This window comes from Danio rerio, chromosome 22 (assembly GCF_049306965.1).
Source record: "Danio rerio strain Tuebingen ecotype United States chromosome 22, GRCz12tu, whole genome shotgun sequence".
Lineage (NCBI taxonomy): Eukaryota > Metazoa > Chordata > Actinopteri > Cypriniformes > Danionidae > Danio > Danio rerio.
This window is the reverse complement of record NC_133197.1, coordinates 9,165,888-9,184,148: the sequence shown is the minus strand read 5'-3', so window position 1 is coordinate 9,184,148 and position 18,261 is coordinate 9,165,888. Positions and strand designations below refer to the sequence as shown.

General features: G+C 33.2%; 1 protein-coding gene across 2 annotated transcripts; it reads right to left on the bottom strand.

The window, feature by feature from the left end:
• Positions 1-1,837: 1,837 nt before the first annotated feature.
• strip1 (striatin interacting protein 1) lies at positions 1,838-16,434 on the bottom strand. 2 transcript variants are annotated; one of them, NM_213521.2, is made up of 21 exons: positions 16,283-16,434; positions 15,413-15,482; positions 15,230-15,304; positions 14,482-14,616; positions 13,633-13,753; positions 13,477-13,545; positions 12,667-12,773; positions 12,456-12,583; positions 11,903-12,085; positions 9,427-9,647; positions 9,286-9,351; positions 9,139-9,202; positions 7,569-7,640; positions 7,417-7,491; positions 5,750-5,847; positions 4,612-4,738; positions 3,953-4,053; positions 3,768-3,834; positions 2,828-2,932; positions 2,547-2,751; positions 1,838-2,410 (listed from the first exon to the last, which is right to left on the bottom strand). In NM_213521.2, exons 1-21 carry the CDS (start codon positions 16,385-16,387, stop codon positions 2,163-2,165), a joined length of 2,442 nt encoding a protein of 813 aa, NP_998686.2. In that variant the 5' UTR covers positions 16,388-16,434; the 3' UTR covers positions 1,838-2,162. The 2 variants fall into 2 exon arrangements, with proteins under 2 accessions (NP_998686.2, XP_009294388.1); XM_009296113.5 differs by having other exon boundaries at positions 1,841-2,413; positions 16,283-16,410.
• Between the last annotated feature and the right edge of the window lie 1,827 nt (positions 16,435-18,261).

Here is an 18,261-nt window from a genome sequence, read left to right as displayed (position 1 = left end):
CATTTATTCATTCATCCTCATACATTTATTCATTCATCCTCATACATTTATACATTCTTCCACATACATTCATTTATTCATCCACGTTCATTCATTCATTCATTCATCCACATGCATTTATTCATCCATCCACATACATTTATTAATTCATCCACATACATTTATTCATTCGTCCACATACATTTAATAATTCATCCACATGCATTTGTTCATTCATCCATACATTTATTCATTCATCCACATACATTTATTCATTCATTTACATACATTTATTTATTCATTCACATGCATTTATACATTCATCCACCTGCATTTATTCATCCATCCACATACATTTATTAATTCATCCACATACATTTATTCATTCATCCATACATTTATTCATTCATCCTCATACATTTATTCATTCATCCACATACATTTATACATTCTTCCACATACATTCATCCACATGCATTTATTCATTCATCTACATACATTTATTCATTCATCCTCATACATTTATTCATTCATCCTCATACATTTATTCATTGATCCACATACATTTATACATTCTTCCACATACATTTATACATTCATCAACATACATTCATTCATCCACATTCATTTATTCATTCATCCATACATTTATTCATTCATCTACATACATTTATTTATTCATCCACATACATTTATACATTCATCCGCATTCATTCATCCACATGCATTTATTCATTCATCCATACATTTATTCATTCATCCACATACATTTATTCATTCATCTACATACATTTATTAATTCATCCACATACATTTATTCATTCATCCACATGCATTTATTCATTCATCCTCATGCATTTATTCATTCATCTACATAAATTTATACATTCATCAACATACATTTATACATTCATCCGCATTCATTCATCCACATGCATTTATTCATTCATCCATACATTTATTTATTCATCCTCATACATTTATACATTAATCCATACATTTATTCATTCATCCACATTCATTTATTCATCCATCCACATACATTTATACATTCTTCCACATACATTTATTCATTCATCTACATACATTTATATATTCATCCTCATACATTTACACATTCATCCATCCACATGCATTTATTCATTCACATTTATTTATTCATCCACATTCATTTATTCATTCATCCACATACATTTATTCATCTATCCACATACATTTATTCATCCATCCACATACATTTATTAATTCATCCATACATTTATTCATTCATCCACATGCATTTATTCATTCACATTTATTTATTCATCCACATTCATTTATTCATTCATCCACATACATTTATTCATACATCCTCATACATTTATTCATTCATCCACATACATTTATACATTCTTCCACATGCATTTGTTCATTCATCCATACATTTATTCATTCATCTACATACATTTATTTATTCATCCACATGCATTTATTCATTCGTCCACATTTATACATTCTTCCACATTCATTATTTCATCCATACATTTATTCATTCATTCACATACATTTATACATTCATCCACATGCATTTATTCATTCATCCACATGCATTTTTTTCATCCATCCACATACAATTATTCATTCATCCACATAAATGTATACATTCATAAACACATCCATACCTTTTATACATTCATGGTTATTTCTTGCTGCATGCATTTATACATTTCTATACATGCATGCTTGCTTATTCTAATGTACAAATTCATAAGTTTATATGTATACATGCAATCATTCATACTTGCATACATTCATTCATGTGTGAGAGAAATAGTGGTTTAATTTTGCCATAAAAAAATAATAATGACAATCAATCAAGTTCGGATAGGAATAAGATTGTATTGCATTTGAAACTTCTATGTGAAGCCATACAATGGAAAACACATCAGAACACTCATACAGGATAATTACAGTCTTTCACGATATCATCAGGTTTAATATTCAGGAACAGATAATAATCAAAAGCAGCAAAAATAATAATAAACATAAAAAAGAGCTCTTAGCACCTCTGACTAATGAAGTTCCTCTCTAAGGGTAAAACTGCAGGTTTAATACAGACGGGCCGTTATTTTACACAGTCAGGAACTGGTCCCTGTTTCTGGACTCTAGCAAGTGTAGTGTTGTTGATGGAGTGAAGGTTATTTTCACTGAAGAAGCTCCTCCCAGGAAATGGGTTTGGAAAAGACCTCGCGCTCCAGCCAGAGGTCATAGTTCATCTGGAAGTCTTCAGGAAGGTCAATCCTCTGTCCCAGAACACTCTGCAGACAGTTGTCCACCGGGAGGAACTCTGGGTTGCTCTGGTTCTTGTCATAGCGGCGGCTGTTGAAGCGTTCGATGTTTGCACGCAGGGCACATTCTTCCGCCTGGAAATCCCACGGCCGAGCGTCCAGATCTGCTGTCAGAAACACAGAGGACACATTCATTAATCAAGGCCCTACACAGATAGACTCCAGTCAGCTTAATGAATTATATAGTGAAGACCACAGTTAAATGAAATCCCCCTCTTTTTTTTTTTACTGCCGCCTCACCGTTTCCGTAAGCCCAGTCATCATTGAGTCGATGACGCACTTTCTGGTAAATGGCCGACATGGTTTTCATGTTGCTCTTCCTCCACTGGCGGCCCAGATACTTGGTCTGCACTTTGAGCAGCTTGAGCACATAGAGCTGCATCATGGCCTGCTTGACCTTCAGCGCCCTCTTCAGGATAGGAGCCGACTTGAACACCACTAACATCTAGAAGAGAGTAAAACTTGAGTTGAGCGCTCTGTTGAGGGCCGTGAGATGTTCTTGCTCCTGCTCTGGGTCTTACCATGGTCCTGGAGTGCTTCCATTTGGTGAGTTTGTTCAGGATGCGCAAGAGATTAATACAGGAGAACAAGTTCCTCCAGCAGAACTGATTATTATCACCGGCTTCCTGTAATCAAGACATAGCAAACAACTCAGACACATACATTAGCATGATTTCTGCAGGTTTTAGGAGGATTTTTTTGTTTGTTTTTATTTTAAAATAATTTTTTAAACAAACTAAAAAAAAAAATTAAGGAAAACAAAAGCAAAGGGAAAACACTGTTCTAACTGAATTGTTATGTATCTTAAGACTGAATACATCTGATTTCTACTTGAGTATGGATTTTTTTTTTACCTTCAGATCAGAGACATAAAAATGTCTTCTCGATATAAATATGTGATATAAAGTATTGTTTTGTATCAAACAGGTTTATATTTGCAAAACTGCCTTTTAGTGATGTTAAATAGTACAATTAAAATTGCTGCACACCTAATTAACCAGTCTCTGGACGGCATCACACACTGCCACTAGATGGTGCTACTAACTACACATTATTATTGTATCACAGACGTAACCAACTGTGGATATCTGTAATAATTAAGTTTAATCACATCACTAAACATCATCAATGCAGAAATTACACTTATGCTTCACCTTAAAATGAACCACAGGGAAATAACTCCTCATGAAAATCCTTTTTAAAATGCCATGATTAAATGAATTTAAGACTTGCAGCCTATATAAGATCCTAATTCATAGAAAAGCTATATAAGACTTTAAATGTGTGTCCACTAAAGCATTTTTTATTTGAGCTGAGTGTTTGTTTTCTGTTGTTGTCACTCATCTGTGTCACTTTTGAGCTAGTCATCTGATCAGAGTGGAGGCAGGACAATACCACACAACTGTCAACAAATAATCTGCTAAAGACTTGTAATTAGTCATATTGAGGTCTTTTTCTTACCAGACTCTCCGCTGTGAGTTCTGGAAGCTCATGAATGACACAATGAGGGAAATCCAGAGCTGAGATACTGCAAAAGAGAGATGACAGACATAATGCATGACATGAAAAAATAAATAACTGTGGTTTCAAAAAGTGCAGACTTCATCTGGATTATTTTAGACCAGTGAATGTTTTAGGGGTTTCACCTGTTTTTAGCAGTGATGTAGGACATGATGTTCTGGTTGAAGAACTTGAGGATCAGTGGGATACAGTTAGCAAACACCAGATGCTGTGCCATGTACTCAAACTGCAGAACAAATCAGGAATCAGTTTACTCATCAATTAAGCTTTTACAGCTCATTTACTAACACTGTGAAGCCCAAATTATCACTAATTTTGTAAGATTTATCAAAAAGTGAGCTATTTATATCTCTTTTCCAAACAAGCTCATAGCAAACTGCCTTAAATAATGTGTGTGTGTACGTAGAGTTAATATCAAAATGGTTAGCCCCCTTTAAATTTTAAGGTCAAATTTATCAGCCCCTTTAAGCTATATATTTTTTTAATAGTCTACAGAACAAACCATCATTATACAATAACTCGCCTAATTACCCTAACCTGCCTAGTTAACCCAATTAACCTAGTTAAGCCTTTAAATGTCACTTTAAGCTGTATAGAAGTGTCTTGAAAAATATCTAGTCAAATATTATTTACTGTCATCATGACAAAGATGAAATAAATCAGTTATTAGAGATGAGTTATTAAAACTATTATGTTTAGAAATGTGTGGAATAAATTTCTCTCAATTAAAAAGAAATTGGGGAAAAAAATAAACGGGGGCTAATAATTCAGACTTCAACAGTACCTGATAGACGTGGTTGAGTTTGAAGTGTTTCAGCAGCAGCAGCAGAATGGCTGAAATGGCTTTGACGATGATTTCTTTATGGCGATTCACATCTACACCCAACTTCATACTCTGAAGAACCGTAGTGCTGGAGGGAAACAAAACAAAGTGTCAAAATAACGTTGAGGATATTTTGGAGTGAATTTTTGCCACCAAACACACAGTCCACTTTCTACTGAAATGACTGATTTTTGCCCACAGGATTTCACAGAGCAACAATAAAAGTGTCCACGACTTCACTAAAGATGTGCCAACAAATGTGGTAATTACAGTTTAGTGAGATTTTAGTTTACAGGGAAATAAAAAAAAAAAACCCCACACCAAATAATGTCCATTTTCTACTGAATTTTACCCAACAATAATATTTAGTAAAGATGCATCTATGGTAAGTGGTAATAATTTCATTTAGTTTAAGCAGTTTAGTGACATTTTACTCAGTTTTAGACCAATTTTAAAATTAGCATAAAAAAGTCAACAAAATAAATGTTGAATTACTTGAATTTTTAAAAATAATTTGACTATATTTTAGCTAGTTGTAACATTTCCTAAGTTTATTTAGTATGTAAAGTAACAGAATAAATAACAACACAGACATAAATATATACATATAAACATATGTGTTACATAATATTACTAAATTAAAACGGGAAAAGACAACTACAAAAGAAAAATGTTGCTATTTACTTCAAGTATATGTATGTATGTGATCAGACAAGTATTTCACAGAAAATGTATTGAATATTAATAACCTGAGGATAATTTTACAGCATCTTATGACACCAGCTCACTGTTGCTCTGGCAACTAAGATGATAAAGGAGGGGGTTTGTGTTTAAATGACTCACTGATTCAGCATCAAACAGAAACAAACTCTGAGTGAATCAAAGTGTGACTTTTAAATGCAGTCACTTGACTCTTTCAGATCATCTTCTAATATATTGTATTTAGCATCTGTGTAGATATGTATCTTGCTTCTTGTGTGTGTTTTTATATATAACACTTCTTTACATCATATTATTTGAGGTGGATGTGACTTATGCTACTGGATGATCCGTGTTTTGTTAATAAAAAAAATTGAAATACAATAAAAATCCCTCTTACGGCATTTCCTCAGGCAGAACATCGGCCAGGATGTTGATGGAGTCAGTCTTGGCTTTGGATGTAGGAGCTGCAGCCAACAAGATCTTGAGGAGAGCGATCTGAATGCAGAAACATGAGAATGAGGGATGAAGAATTCATAGTGTTCGCAGTGATAATAAAACAATATTAAAAATCTTATTTTTTACACCACAAAGGCTGTGTGCACTGTGGTCAGCACATATCTTGGATGTCACTCTTGTTAGACCCATTCAATTGAGGTTTTGGAGTCTCTTCTAATGTTCTGATGAGTTGATTCAGGTGTGTTTGATTAGGGAGAGGTTGAAAACGTGTACTGTTGGTGTGCTTTAAGGAACAGGGTTGGGAAACATTGAATTACACTACAGACTTAACTACATTGTGGTCATGTGATGTGAGAATGTCAGACTATAAAAGAAGAATCAGGTTATGGATATTTTTAGACAGTTATGATGCCTTATGTATATTTAATATAATTATATTGTATAGTCCTATAATGCACTTTTGATTTTCACTTGCACTTTCGCTTTTAATAACGCTAATCAACAGCGCCATCTAGCGGCGGAGTGTGGAGATATATTGAACTAACAGTATTCTTAAAGGGACAGTTCAACAAAAACTGAACATTTTCATCACTTACTCACTCGTCACAAAACAGTTTTTTTTTTCTGTTTAACACCAAAGAAATATTTTGAAAAAAGTTGGAAACCTGTATTTGTTTTTCTTTCTGTAGAAGTCGATGATTACAGGTTTCCAACATTTTTCAAAACACATTATTTTGTGTTTAACAGAGGAAAGAAACTCAAACAAGTTTGGAGAGTAAACAGTGAGTAAATGTTCATTTTTGAATGAACTGTCTCTTGTTTTTACACAAATTATTGCTAAAATTAATTATTGTTGATGCAAAGTAATTACTGTAATCATCTTCTGTTTGAATTTCATCATATTAGCAGATGAAAAGTTTGCACAAACTGACAACCTCTTTGTTTTAACAATATTAGGAGGACTAACAGGATGAACAACTTCAACATTTGTGTAAAATTTATTTTAGGAAGCTGGATATTAATTTACCAACCCTGTTGCAGGAGGCTCACCAACTGTACATATTTTGGATGTCTGAATTACACTACAGACTATTATTGCACTATTCATACCAAATGAAGTTTCACAAACTAATTTCGAGAGGAGCACGTGATATGATTGACTGCAGCTGGCCACTCATCTACACTCATTAGCTAGCCAATCAGATCGATCCAAACTCACTACAAGTAACCTAGCTAAGAACTACTCCCTTATCTTCGTTTTCCCGAAGAAACCCCCATCCACCACTTCTCCTCCTTTCCTCTTTTGCCGAGGGGAGCTCTCAAGAACACCTGATCTCGTACTCCCCTCACATGCTCTATGGACCTGGCGGGAGCCCTGAGCTCAACTATCTCCGAGCTCAGGGTTCTCTCCCGGGACAGCATGCCAAACCTGCTAACTAACAAGTTGTCAAACAGTATCTAATTGTGAACTCTTGAAATAATGTTTTGTTTATTTATTTTTTGTTGAGTGAACATTAAATCATAATTGCAATATTGGTCAAAAATATCGGCAATTTCTACATTTATCCAGTTCTGGAGATAACAGCTGAAATGCAGTGCGAGTCTCACCATGTACTGTGGTAAACTGGGTAAAATGCCCTGATAGAGAAGCTCTGTGGCGCACAGCTCCAGCTCCTCCTCACCCTGAAATTAAACACAGTGTTTGTTACTCTTGATCAGAGGTGGTTGTGCGGGTGTGATGGAGTATATTGGAGACTCACGCCGGACAGAGGTGTCTTCTGAAACTCCTCTTCTTTAGCAATCTGCACCTCAGCGATGGACACGTACTTGTGCTGAAACACACACAATGTAGATTTCAACAGAAAACTAATGCATTTCAGTAGAGCAACATATGAATATATACACAGGAATATATGATTTTACTATAGTGAAGATGTGTGAAAGGTAAAGTCTAGCCGGCCGGAAGTGGGAAATAAATATAGTAGCATTTTTTACAACACTGTATAAGAATAATTAATATGTTTACAGTATTGTGATGGTTGAGTTTAGTATTGGGGTGGGGGTAGGCGTTAAAAATGTATTGAATAATTTAATAGATAGCATAAATAATACTTAGTACACCTACTGTTTTTACCTTACTGTGACGGTTGGGTTTAGGGCTGGGGTGGGGGCAGATGTTAATAAAATACAATAAATGGGAAATTTAATACATAATATAAATAATTCTTGTTAACTTCCGGCTGCATCCATATCTGATCTAGTAACAACCTGTGTAAAACCCACAACATATCTCAGTTTGCTGAAACTAATTACTGCTTTTACAAAATGGTGAATAAGAGAATTTAATAGGGCTGAACAATATATCGTTTGAGCATTGATATCACAATGCGTGTCTCCAATAGTCATATTGCAGGATTAGATTATCTATTAAAAGAAATGTATATCAATATAAATAATGATTAAAAGATAATGATATTTATATATCTTTTTAAAATTGTTAATACAATGATGATGATGTTATTTTAGATTCGATTGTTCAATTACTGTACTTGAAAACTATTAGATTCACCCAAAAAACAAAGTTCAGATCATTCGGTGTAATTGTATTTACTGTATATCCCTATATATTATGGCAAAAAAAATATCGCAATGTCAGATTTTTCATGCAGCTCTAGAATGTAACATTAATAAATGAATTATAGACAAAGAGAAACACAGATTTAATATAATGCATTAGCCTAAAAATGAAACAGTTAGCTCATTAAACAATATACTGATCTATGAACATAGTTTTTTATTATTATTTTAAACATTTAAATTTTACATTTTAAATGGGAAATTTGGTTGTTTTTATAATTAATAAGATTGTATTATATTGTAAATTAATAATATATATTAGTATTAATGTATACTAATACTTATTTTATATTAATATTACTATTTAAAATACAAGAAAGTGTTCATTATTCTTAAAAAGTAAAACATGAATTATGAATATTTAATATGACTTAATTTTAAATACTAAATTATTATTATTAATATTACGGTATAAAATGTAATTATATATGATAATTATAATTATTTTATTATTTATTTTAGATATTTTTGTTACTAATATTTTTATAATTTTACTTTATTATTATTATACTAAAAATAATAATATAAAATATTGTATCATTTTATTAATTCTTTTATATACATATAATTAAATTTCATATAATTATTTTATTTTGGCTTAAGTGTAAAGAATGATCTGAACATACATTAATTATTCATGAGGAGGAGTGGAGTTATGTTAATCAGTCAATGTTGAGGTGAATGGCTGTTTACCTGTTTGAGAGTCTTGATGCTTTCGTGTATGGGCCTGGGCAAACCGACCACAGTATCTGTATCACTGCAACACAAATACACACACTCAATCATCACTGCAGCTCTCAGCAAATAAACAATTCAGCAACATGAAACAAACTCACTCACTTCCCTAGCGTGTAACCGATGAATTTACTCCTGCTGGACTCCAGGAAGCTCTCAATATCTTTCTCCCTGTTAAAAGCAAACAGATATGAGTTTGAACTTGAGGAAAGCATCAGCTGAGGCACACTAAACTGAATGAAGTACCTGACTTTAGGAGCCCAGGGTAGACCTTTAGGGAAACACATTCTCTCTGTAGGCGGATGAGGGATGGGTGGAGGCATGACCTCATCACGCTCCAGAGGGAAAGGCTCCGCCTCCAGAGAGTTGTCATTATCATCGTTTTCCTCCTCATCTTCATGAGAATCATCCGCCTTATATGGATCCTTCTCATTAAATGTGTCCAGATTGTCTTGCTTTATGAGAGCCTGGAGGAAAAAAAGTGCAAATCATTTTTATTTTTATTCATAATGGGTGCTGTGAAGTGATACAATACCTCCAAAATAAAAGTTTGTCCAGCACATGTTTTACGTAGCGGATGCTCTTCCAGCAGCAACTCATCACTGGTAAACGCTTATACAAACTCATTTACACACATACACTACGGAAATTTTAGCTAACCTAATTCACCTATAGAGCATGTCTTTGGGCTTGTGGGAGAAACCGGAGCACCGGGGGGAAACCCAAGCGAACACTGGGAGAACATGCAAACTCCACACAGAAATGCAAACTGACCCAGCCGAGGCTTGAACCAGTGACCTTGTTGTGAAGCGCTACCCACTGCCCTCAATATTTATTATGCAACTATTTTTATCAACATATTTTTGTATTTTATACATACAGTTCAGTGCTTCCCACAGGTTTGTAATATACTTGCGATGTTAGCTGGATTGAAACACACCATTTAACCATATCACATAAATAGTTAACTATATGCGACAAGCAAAACATAATTTCATTTTTAATAATAATAGTATTTATTATAATAATGTTTCTTTTCACTGGGTTAAAGTGAATTTAAAAAAGACTGAAATAAAAATAAATACTTTTATACTATTCAGGAGTCATGTGCATCCACTGACAGGTCAAATCTGCTTCTCTCTCTCTAACAAGTTCAAAGCAAACTTGAATGCCAAATCATTTTAGATATGTATAAAAAAATAGCCTGTGCAATGTATTAACGTCATCAAATTAATAAAATAATCAGCAAATGAGAAATAAATGACAGAAATGTTAATAAAAACAGACAATATCTCCAAAAATTCTCAGAACTGCAAGATTAAAGTGAGTAGATATTTGTAAATAAGGCAAAAGCGCTGATTAAACATTACTAATGGTAAACATATATTTGACAGTCAGTTTAGATGTCATTTTGTCCTCTCCGAGTATATAGTAAGGTTTTTCGTCGTTTAGATTCATTCATTTATTTTCTTGTCGGCTTAGTCTCTTTATTAATCTGGGGTCGCCACAGCAGAATGAACCACCAACTTATCCAGCATCTGTTTCGCAGCGGATGCCCTTCCAGCTGCAACTCATCACTGGGAAAGTCATTTATATTAATGAATATTATTTTCTTTTTCCTCTCGGCATCGTGGCTGTGTGTGCACTGTCAGCTCTGAAACCAGGTGGAGAGTAGTCTTTAATAAAAAAGTAATGCAAAAATGCATACAAACTTTAGAAAGTGAAACCAAAAGTTGAATGCCGGACATTTTATGAGATTTAGAAACCTGGGCCGGACAAATTTTTTAAGTCCCAAAAATGTGCGTCTCTGTGGGTCTGAAGAGCACATAAAACTGTCTGCACGATTGTTGACAGGTCTTGCGGGCATAGAACGAATCTGGTAAATGAGAGAACATTTTCTACTACTTAATCACGGATGTTTGGTTATATTGAGCGGATACAAAAAGTGAAAAGGATGTTAATAATAGTTGATGTGTCACTAAATATACCGTTAATATACCTGGGTGGCTATTTAAATACAAGTCTATGTGTGGGAAGCTACATTAAAGTTATTTCCCCTCCTGTGAATTTTCTTTTTAAAATATTTCCCAAATGTTTCATAGAGCAGGAATTTTTTTTCACAGTATTTTCTATAAAAAAAATTCTTCTGGAGAAAGTCTTATTTGTTTTTATTTTGGCTAGAATAAAAGCAGTTTTTTATTTTACCACTTTAAGGTCAGTATTATTAGACCTTAATTTTCTATTGTCTACAGAACAAACCACTGTTATACAATGACTTCCCTTATTAACCTAGTTAAGCCTTTAAATGTCACTTTAAGCTGTATAGAAGGGTCTTGAAAAATATCTAGTCAAATATTATTTACTGTCATCATGGTAAAGACGAAAGAATTCAGTTATTAGAAATTAGTTATTAAAAATATGAATAGAAATGTGCTGAAAAAATTATTCTGATAAACAGTGATTGGGGGAATTGTATATGAAACTGTATATAAAGACACAATAATATAACAAATCTTTACATATTACAATATTTATATAAAATTGTCATTATATATAATTATCTTACCAATAAATATAAATAAACATTTCCTAAATTTACATATAATTAACAAATATACATTGTGCACACACATATGATGTAAATACAGATGTATATTTTGGATGCGATGACTTGTTTTCCAGCACTATTTATTGCTTTATGAAATGTTTGTGATGTGTTGACCTTGTGTTCCCTCCTGGCACGTCTCTGTTGTTGTTCGATGAGGTCAGAGGCGGACGCGGGTGGAGACGCGGCTCTCATGCTTCGCACCACCCGAATGCTGTCCTCCGGCAGAGGAGGGAGACCCAGAGCTGCCCGTCTAGAGATCTTACAGGACTGCAACTGCTCGAACCCTCCCAGAGTGAACTGTGATGAAGAAGCAAACACACACAGATGAAGGAAATACATTAATATGATGCTAATTCTGTTTCAATGATTTGGAACGTCTTCATTTACAAATATCATGATATATTGGGGATGCTATTCATGTTTAACTTCAGTTGTATTATCCTTTTCTGTTTTGAATATGCTAAAAGATTTAAAAAAAAAAAATGGTGCAATTTGAAAACAGTGCAGTGACTTTGAAAATGCACTATATGCTTGGCTGCTTCATTCATTCATTTTTGTTTCGGCTTAGTCACTTTATTAATGTGGGGTGGACACAGCGGAATGAACTGCCAACTTATCCAGCATGTTTTTATGCAGCAGATGCATAAGAGACAAAATAATGTCTCACCAGGATGGTCTTCCAGAGCAGCAGCAGGACCTTCTTCATGGGGAAATGAGGCGCGTGGCCACTGCAGAACTTGGTCACCATCCCAAACAGCATAACAGAGACCGGCTCATGGTTATAGAGAGGAGAACCTGACAGGATATGATTGAGTTATTTTATTCACTCAAACTGAAAAAATAAAGCATCATTTTCCAGATATTGTTATGAAACTGACCAAGTTCAGACTTGAACGTTTCTCTGATGGTCCTCCACTCTGGGCTGTCTGTGGGTTCTTCACGCTGGATGGTTTCCACCATCAGATACATGATGTTCAGCAACACCCTGAAAACACACGCATGAACGGGTTTATGGACTAGAAATGCCTCTTAAAAATATAAATAATAAAATAAATAATAAATATGTAAATAAAAAATTAAATTAATTAAAAACAAATTACAAACGACAAATAAATAAATGATGCACACACTTACAGTAAATATACTCAATCAACTTAAAATAATTAATATTACAATAAAACGAATGTCATGTGTTCATTTATTTTAATTTTAAAACACACGTCTAATCTTGATTAAATTAGTTTTGCCTCAAAGGATAAATGAATAGGTAATTTCACAAAATAAATACATTTTAGAGATTTTTTACATTGTTCAAAAAATTATAGTCCCTAAATATATTATAAAATGCATAATATTTAAGATATGTATATATGTTAATATTTCTTTTGTCAAAAAATACAATTATACTTAGGTTTATGGTAAATAAATGAAATACAATCCAGCAAAAAAATAGGTATTTAGGTCCACAAAAAAGTTCAATTAAATGGTAAAATAATATATAAAGTTTATAAATAACAAAAACATTTTTTTACAGCTGAAAATGTTGATGCTTAGAATACTAAACGTAAATAAATGAGTTATATCAAAAATCAATGGCTTGATTTATATACTACAAACTATGTAAATGCCTATAATAAACATCCCTATCTATTTGACTACTGGTTAGCACGTAGCACATGGTGTTGTACCTGAGGTCGGTGCTGTCAGCCAATGAAATAGCAGGTTTTCTGACGGCGCTGCTGCAGGCTGCACTGTTACTGAAGGACAATAACACAGATATGCATTTTGTAAGCTCACTGATGTCTAGTATGAATATTATATCTAATCTGTGCAGTTTATCTCACTCGATCTCCATGTTGAGCAGCTCCACAAGTGCAGTAAATGCTCCCACGTCCAGCAGCAGGAAGACGTTATACCTCATCCAGTGCTGAACCTCCAGTTCTGAAGAACACTCGCCGAATGTTCCTGAAAACACACCGTTCAGAGATCATCAACTCTGGGCTTTCAATCGAATCAATATGAAAATTCAGTCCAAAGACACGCATCAGAAAAGCAAAAAAAGCTCCACATCTTAAAAAATAAAGCTCAATATTTCAATACAAGCTCATAAACTCAAAGTGGGCTCCAAAAATAGCTAAAAATCTTATATTTATTATTATTTTATTTTTATTGTTTTGGAGACTTGTATGTCTTAATATAATGTAAACGACTGTTCCTTCTGAAATATGTAGAAAACACACACAATATTTTTATATTATAAAAAAAAAATAATCAGCATTTATTTTGGACCATGGAGGCTGCTGTTATTTTTGATGACGTAATCTGATTGCTCCCCCTACTGGTGCTGTAACTGTTCCTACAGTAAACGCAGCACCACTGTGGATACAAAATGCTAAAACTATGCTAAATTGTGCCATCTTTAATTGTAATTTTCAGATGAACAGCATTAAAAAGAGACCTGATGTATATCATTACTGCTTTCCCAGTGATAAGAAGAGAGATGATGACTTTAGGGCTTTTGGTAAACTGCAGATATAAGCACACACTTAAAACTAAACATTGTAAAATCAGTGTTTATACAATCTAATGAGTGAGAATTTAAATATTGGCTATTATGGAGCTGTAGTGTGCCAACTTTTGAGCTGTTTTTAATCAAATCAAAGCAGGAATGAAGATGATGAAGCACAGTTCACCTTGTGCCATGTACAGGATGGCTCGAGCCACTTTTAAGCGGCGTTCTCTCCCGATCACTTCCAGTCCGTCCAGCAGACGCATGGCATGAGCTCTGCGCTGAACCGAATCCAGCTCGGTCCACTTCTGATCGGGCACTGTACAAAAAACATTTGCTTTTCTGATTATTTCTATACAGCTTTTTGCACTTCGTCAAATATGAGAATTGAAATTCTGTTGTTTGATTCATTGAAGTGCCCATTTTAAGCTATTTTAAATTTAAATTTATTTTACAGTAAAATTTAAGACTATTTTATCAAGAATCCAATTTTAGACTTAAATAGGGTTGAATGCTATAAATTACGCTATACTTGTATAGGGTTAAGACGTTAAAAACACTTTATCGTGCATTTATCTATTTCACTTTTACATTAGTAAACAGACACAAGCTACTTAAAATTTAATCTGAAAAAATAAAAAATAAATACATTTTTTTACACCAACTAAGCAAACCAAAGTTGCCATAAGCAGGAAACCCAAACTCCATTAGATGATTTTGAGATTTAGTATATGAGCAATTCCAGTGTTACGGATGTGACATATGGGGAAAACTTGTTCATGGCAAGGTTGACATTTGCATGGAGTTGCTCATATTTCGATTTAGAGTAGCCAAAAATGTGTCTTATCAATACAAAACAAGTAATGATAATTGAATGCGCGTAACTACAAAACAATCAAGGAAAAATTATAAAAAAAGTGATTAACACTTACAATGAGTGTGAAAGTCTTCTTCGAAGCATTTTCTGTTGAGTAGAAACTCTGGTCCCTCTGTGTAACTGTACAACTCTGCAGACAGAATTTAATACAGAAGAAATATCATGTTTTTGTAGTCTGAAATATGAAGATAATGAAGGCTGTTTGAGTTTTATGTGGCATTATTACAGTAGATCCAACCTGATAATTCAGCTGTCCATTTATCAGCATCTGAATATTCAAACTCCAGATCAGGAGCCTCTGATAAACCCTAAAAACACAAACACATTGGGGGAAAAGTTGGTTTTATATCTGTGCATTAAAGCTTTCTTCTTTTTCATATAATTACAGAAAATAATTATTTGCACATTCTTAATAGTGAAATGAAATCAGTTGAGGTAAAGTTGGTTTTAATCGGTGTAAAATCACATGCAATATGACTTGCAATATTCACAACCAATTAAATAGTGTTAATGTTGTATTTTGCTAGTCAGTGGCTGCTAATATGATTTCCCTATTTACAATTTCCAAGTAATACTTTTCAGAAATTATATTACCAAATAGAAAGTCACAATGCACGAATATAAAAGCAACGTTACCTCAATGTGAAATCATATTAGCAGACAACGACTAACAAAGTACAACATTGTTTAACTTACAGTCAATTAAATCGTAATAATCTTGCTCTGAAGTCACACTGCATGTGATTTCACACCTAATATTTAAAGTACCGTGGTAAACAATATAGGGAGTGTGTCACTGAACAAATATAAAACAAACTTCACCTCAATCACAACACAACAGATTTTGTTTGTCAATCATCCAACGCCTCTATCAATAATGGACATTAACTTAACTGTTGATCATTTTAAAAGTTTAACAACTATACATTGGTTACATGAAATTAAATTATTTGATTAATAATCCTGGTTTCATATTTCGAGCTTGTTTGTTTAATGAATTCTCTCATGTTTTGGATGCTGATGCTAACACTGCTCTGTCAAAACAGACCGCATCCGTTTACCGAATATACAGTCCAAAAGTACATAAACATATTCGTTTGATTCTTACCTCGGAGTCTTTTCTCTGGTTTCTGGTAAATTCGCCTCGCATTTTATTCGGCAGCATTTGATTTTGTTTCTGTTTGTTGTTAGCACATAAACCGACACCGTCCATCTCACACTCCACTTCCTGCTCCCGCTCGCCTCTCGCGTCACGCTGACACAAGTCTCGCGATGTTACAGATTTTTTTTTTTTTTTTTTTTTTTTTTTTTTTTTTTTTTTTTTTTTTAGTCTCGCGATGTTACAGATGGAGGCGTAAGCAGCCGCTAAATGACGCGATGTTCCAGACGGAGTTACTTGCATTCAGGCTAAACTTCTTGGAATTGCCCTCATTCAATGACATTTTGGTGTGATATTCTTGATTTCATAAAACATTATGTGAAGGCAGATTTTGAATTTACATATAAGAATGTTATCTTTGGTTTCCACGAATGTGAAAAGGAAAAACAAAACTTATAAACCTTATTTTTTGTTGGCCAATTTTAATATTCACAAGAGCAAGTTTTGTAAACCCTTTCTTCTAAAATTAAAATGTATTAGTGTATTTTGATGAAGGGTTTGGCACTTATGTTTGGACTAAATGACTGAAAACTTCTGGATTGTTGTTGTTTGATTGATGACATTTGTTGTTAATGTTTTTCAAGCATTCAATAAAAAAATATTTAAAATAAAATAAATTTCTTCTGTGGAACTTCTGTGGAAAGTTCTTTGGAACATTATTTTTTATTCATCGTCCTTATTTAAATAGGATTTAAATTTTTCTATAAAATATATATTTCTGTATTTCCCTGGTAATGATTCTGCTTTCGATCTTATTTTTAATTTTTGTGTTAAACTGTAATTCTTTATACACAAAATAATAGATAAATAAAATATATTTTCACTTCAATGCAGAGATTTTATTTTTCTTGTATTCAATAAAAAATTCATTAATTAATTAAAAATAATAATTAAAAATAAAAAAATCCAGATGCAGTTACAGGCGTTTGTTTAAAACAAATAATTGAATTACTTTCACCAGTTTAATATAATTACTCTTAATTAAGCATTCTTATTTACACAGCATTATTGTTCTTTTCAAATGCAGGGTATTCCTTCAAGATGTCAAATGGTGTGCCTGAATCTGCCTAAAATGACTGCTTTAAAATTTCGTTATTTAAATATTCAGCAGTGAGCAAAATGTTTTATGGGACTTTCTACCTAAAACGTACATGATCTGTCCCTAAAATAAAAACATAAATACAGTAAATAAAAAGTATTTCATCCCAAAGATTTCTAAAATGCCCTGATTTCTGTGAGTTATTGTGTAATGGAATATGTCATTCATTTGGTTCTCAGATTGTTTTTCTTTATTAAAACATTTAACACTGTACAAACCCTGTCAGTGTCCTTGTCCTTAGCCCAATTGAACCTACAGCTTTAATAGTTTTGTAATGCTAAAAACTGTTATTTAGAATTATTATAATAATGATGACTTATTCATATTGCACCATTTCACACTAGCTGAACATCTGGTGCAGGAATGACTGTAAACAGATACCATCTTTGATCAGAAGGTAAAATACAAATGGCTAAACTAAAAAAAGCCATTCTAAAAAAAAAAAGACAATTTTGTATGACAAAATTATGCATAATTAAAAGCACCGGGTTAACCCTTATCGAAACCATAATCACATAGTAAGTACATATTGTTATTTAATATTATTCAATACTTATATATACAGTGTAATATGGACTCCTTAAAACAAATAATAGCGAAAAAATCTATACTCGTATGTCCACCAGGGGTCGCCTGAGGATCAAAACATTGCCGCAAATCATCGGCAGGCTTATGAAAATCCAAACAACTCTAGAATAACAATTCCCTCAAGTCAACGAGGTCAGAGGAAATACACATTTTACATTTATTTGCACATATTTTAGCCACATTCTGGAAGAAAAGTGCCACAAATAAAGCAATAAATTAAATAGACCTACGATGCTGGAAT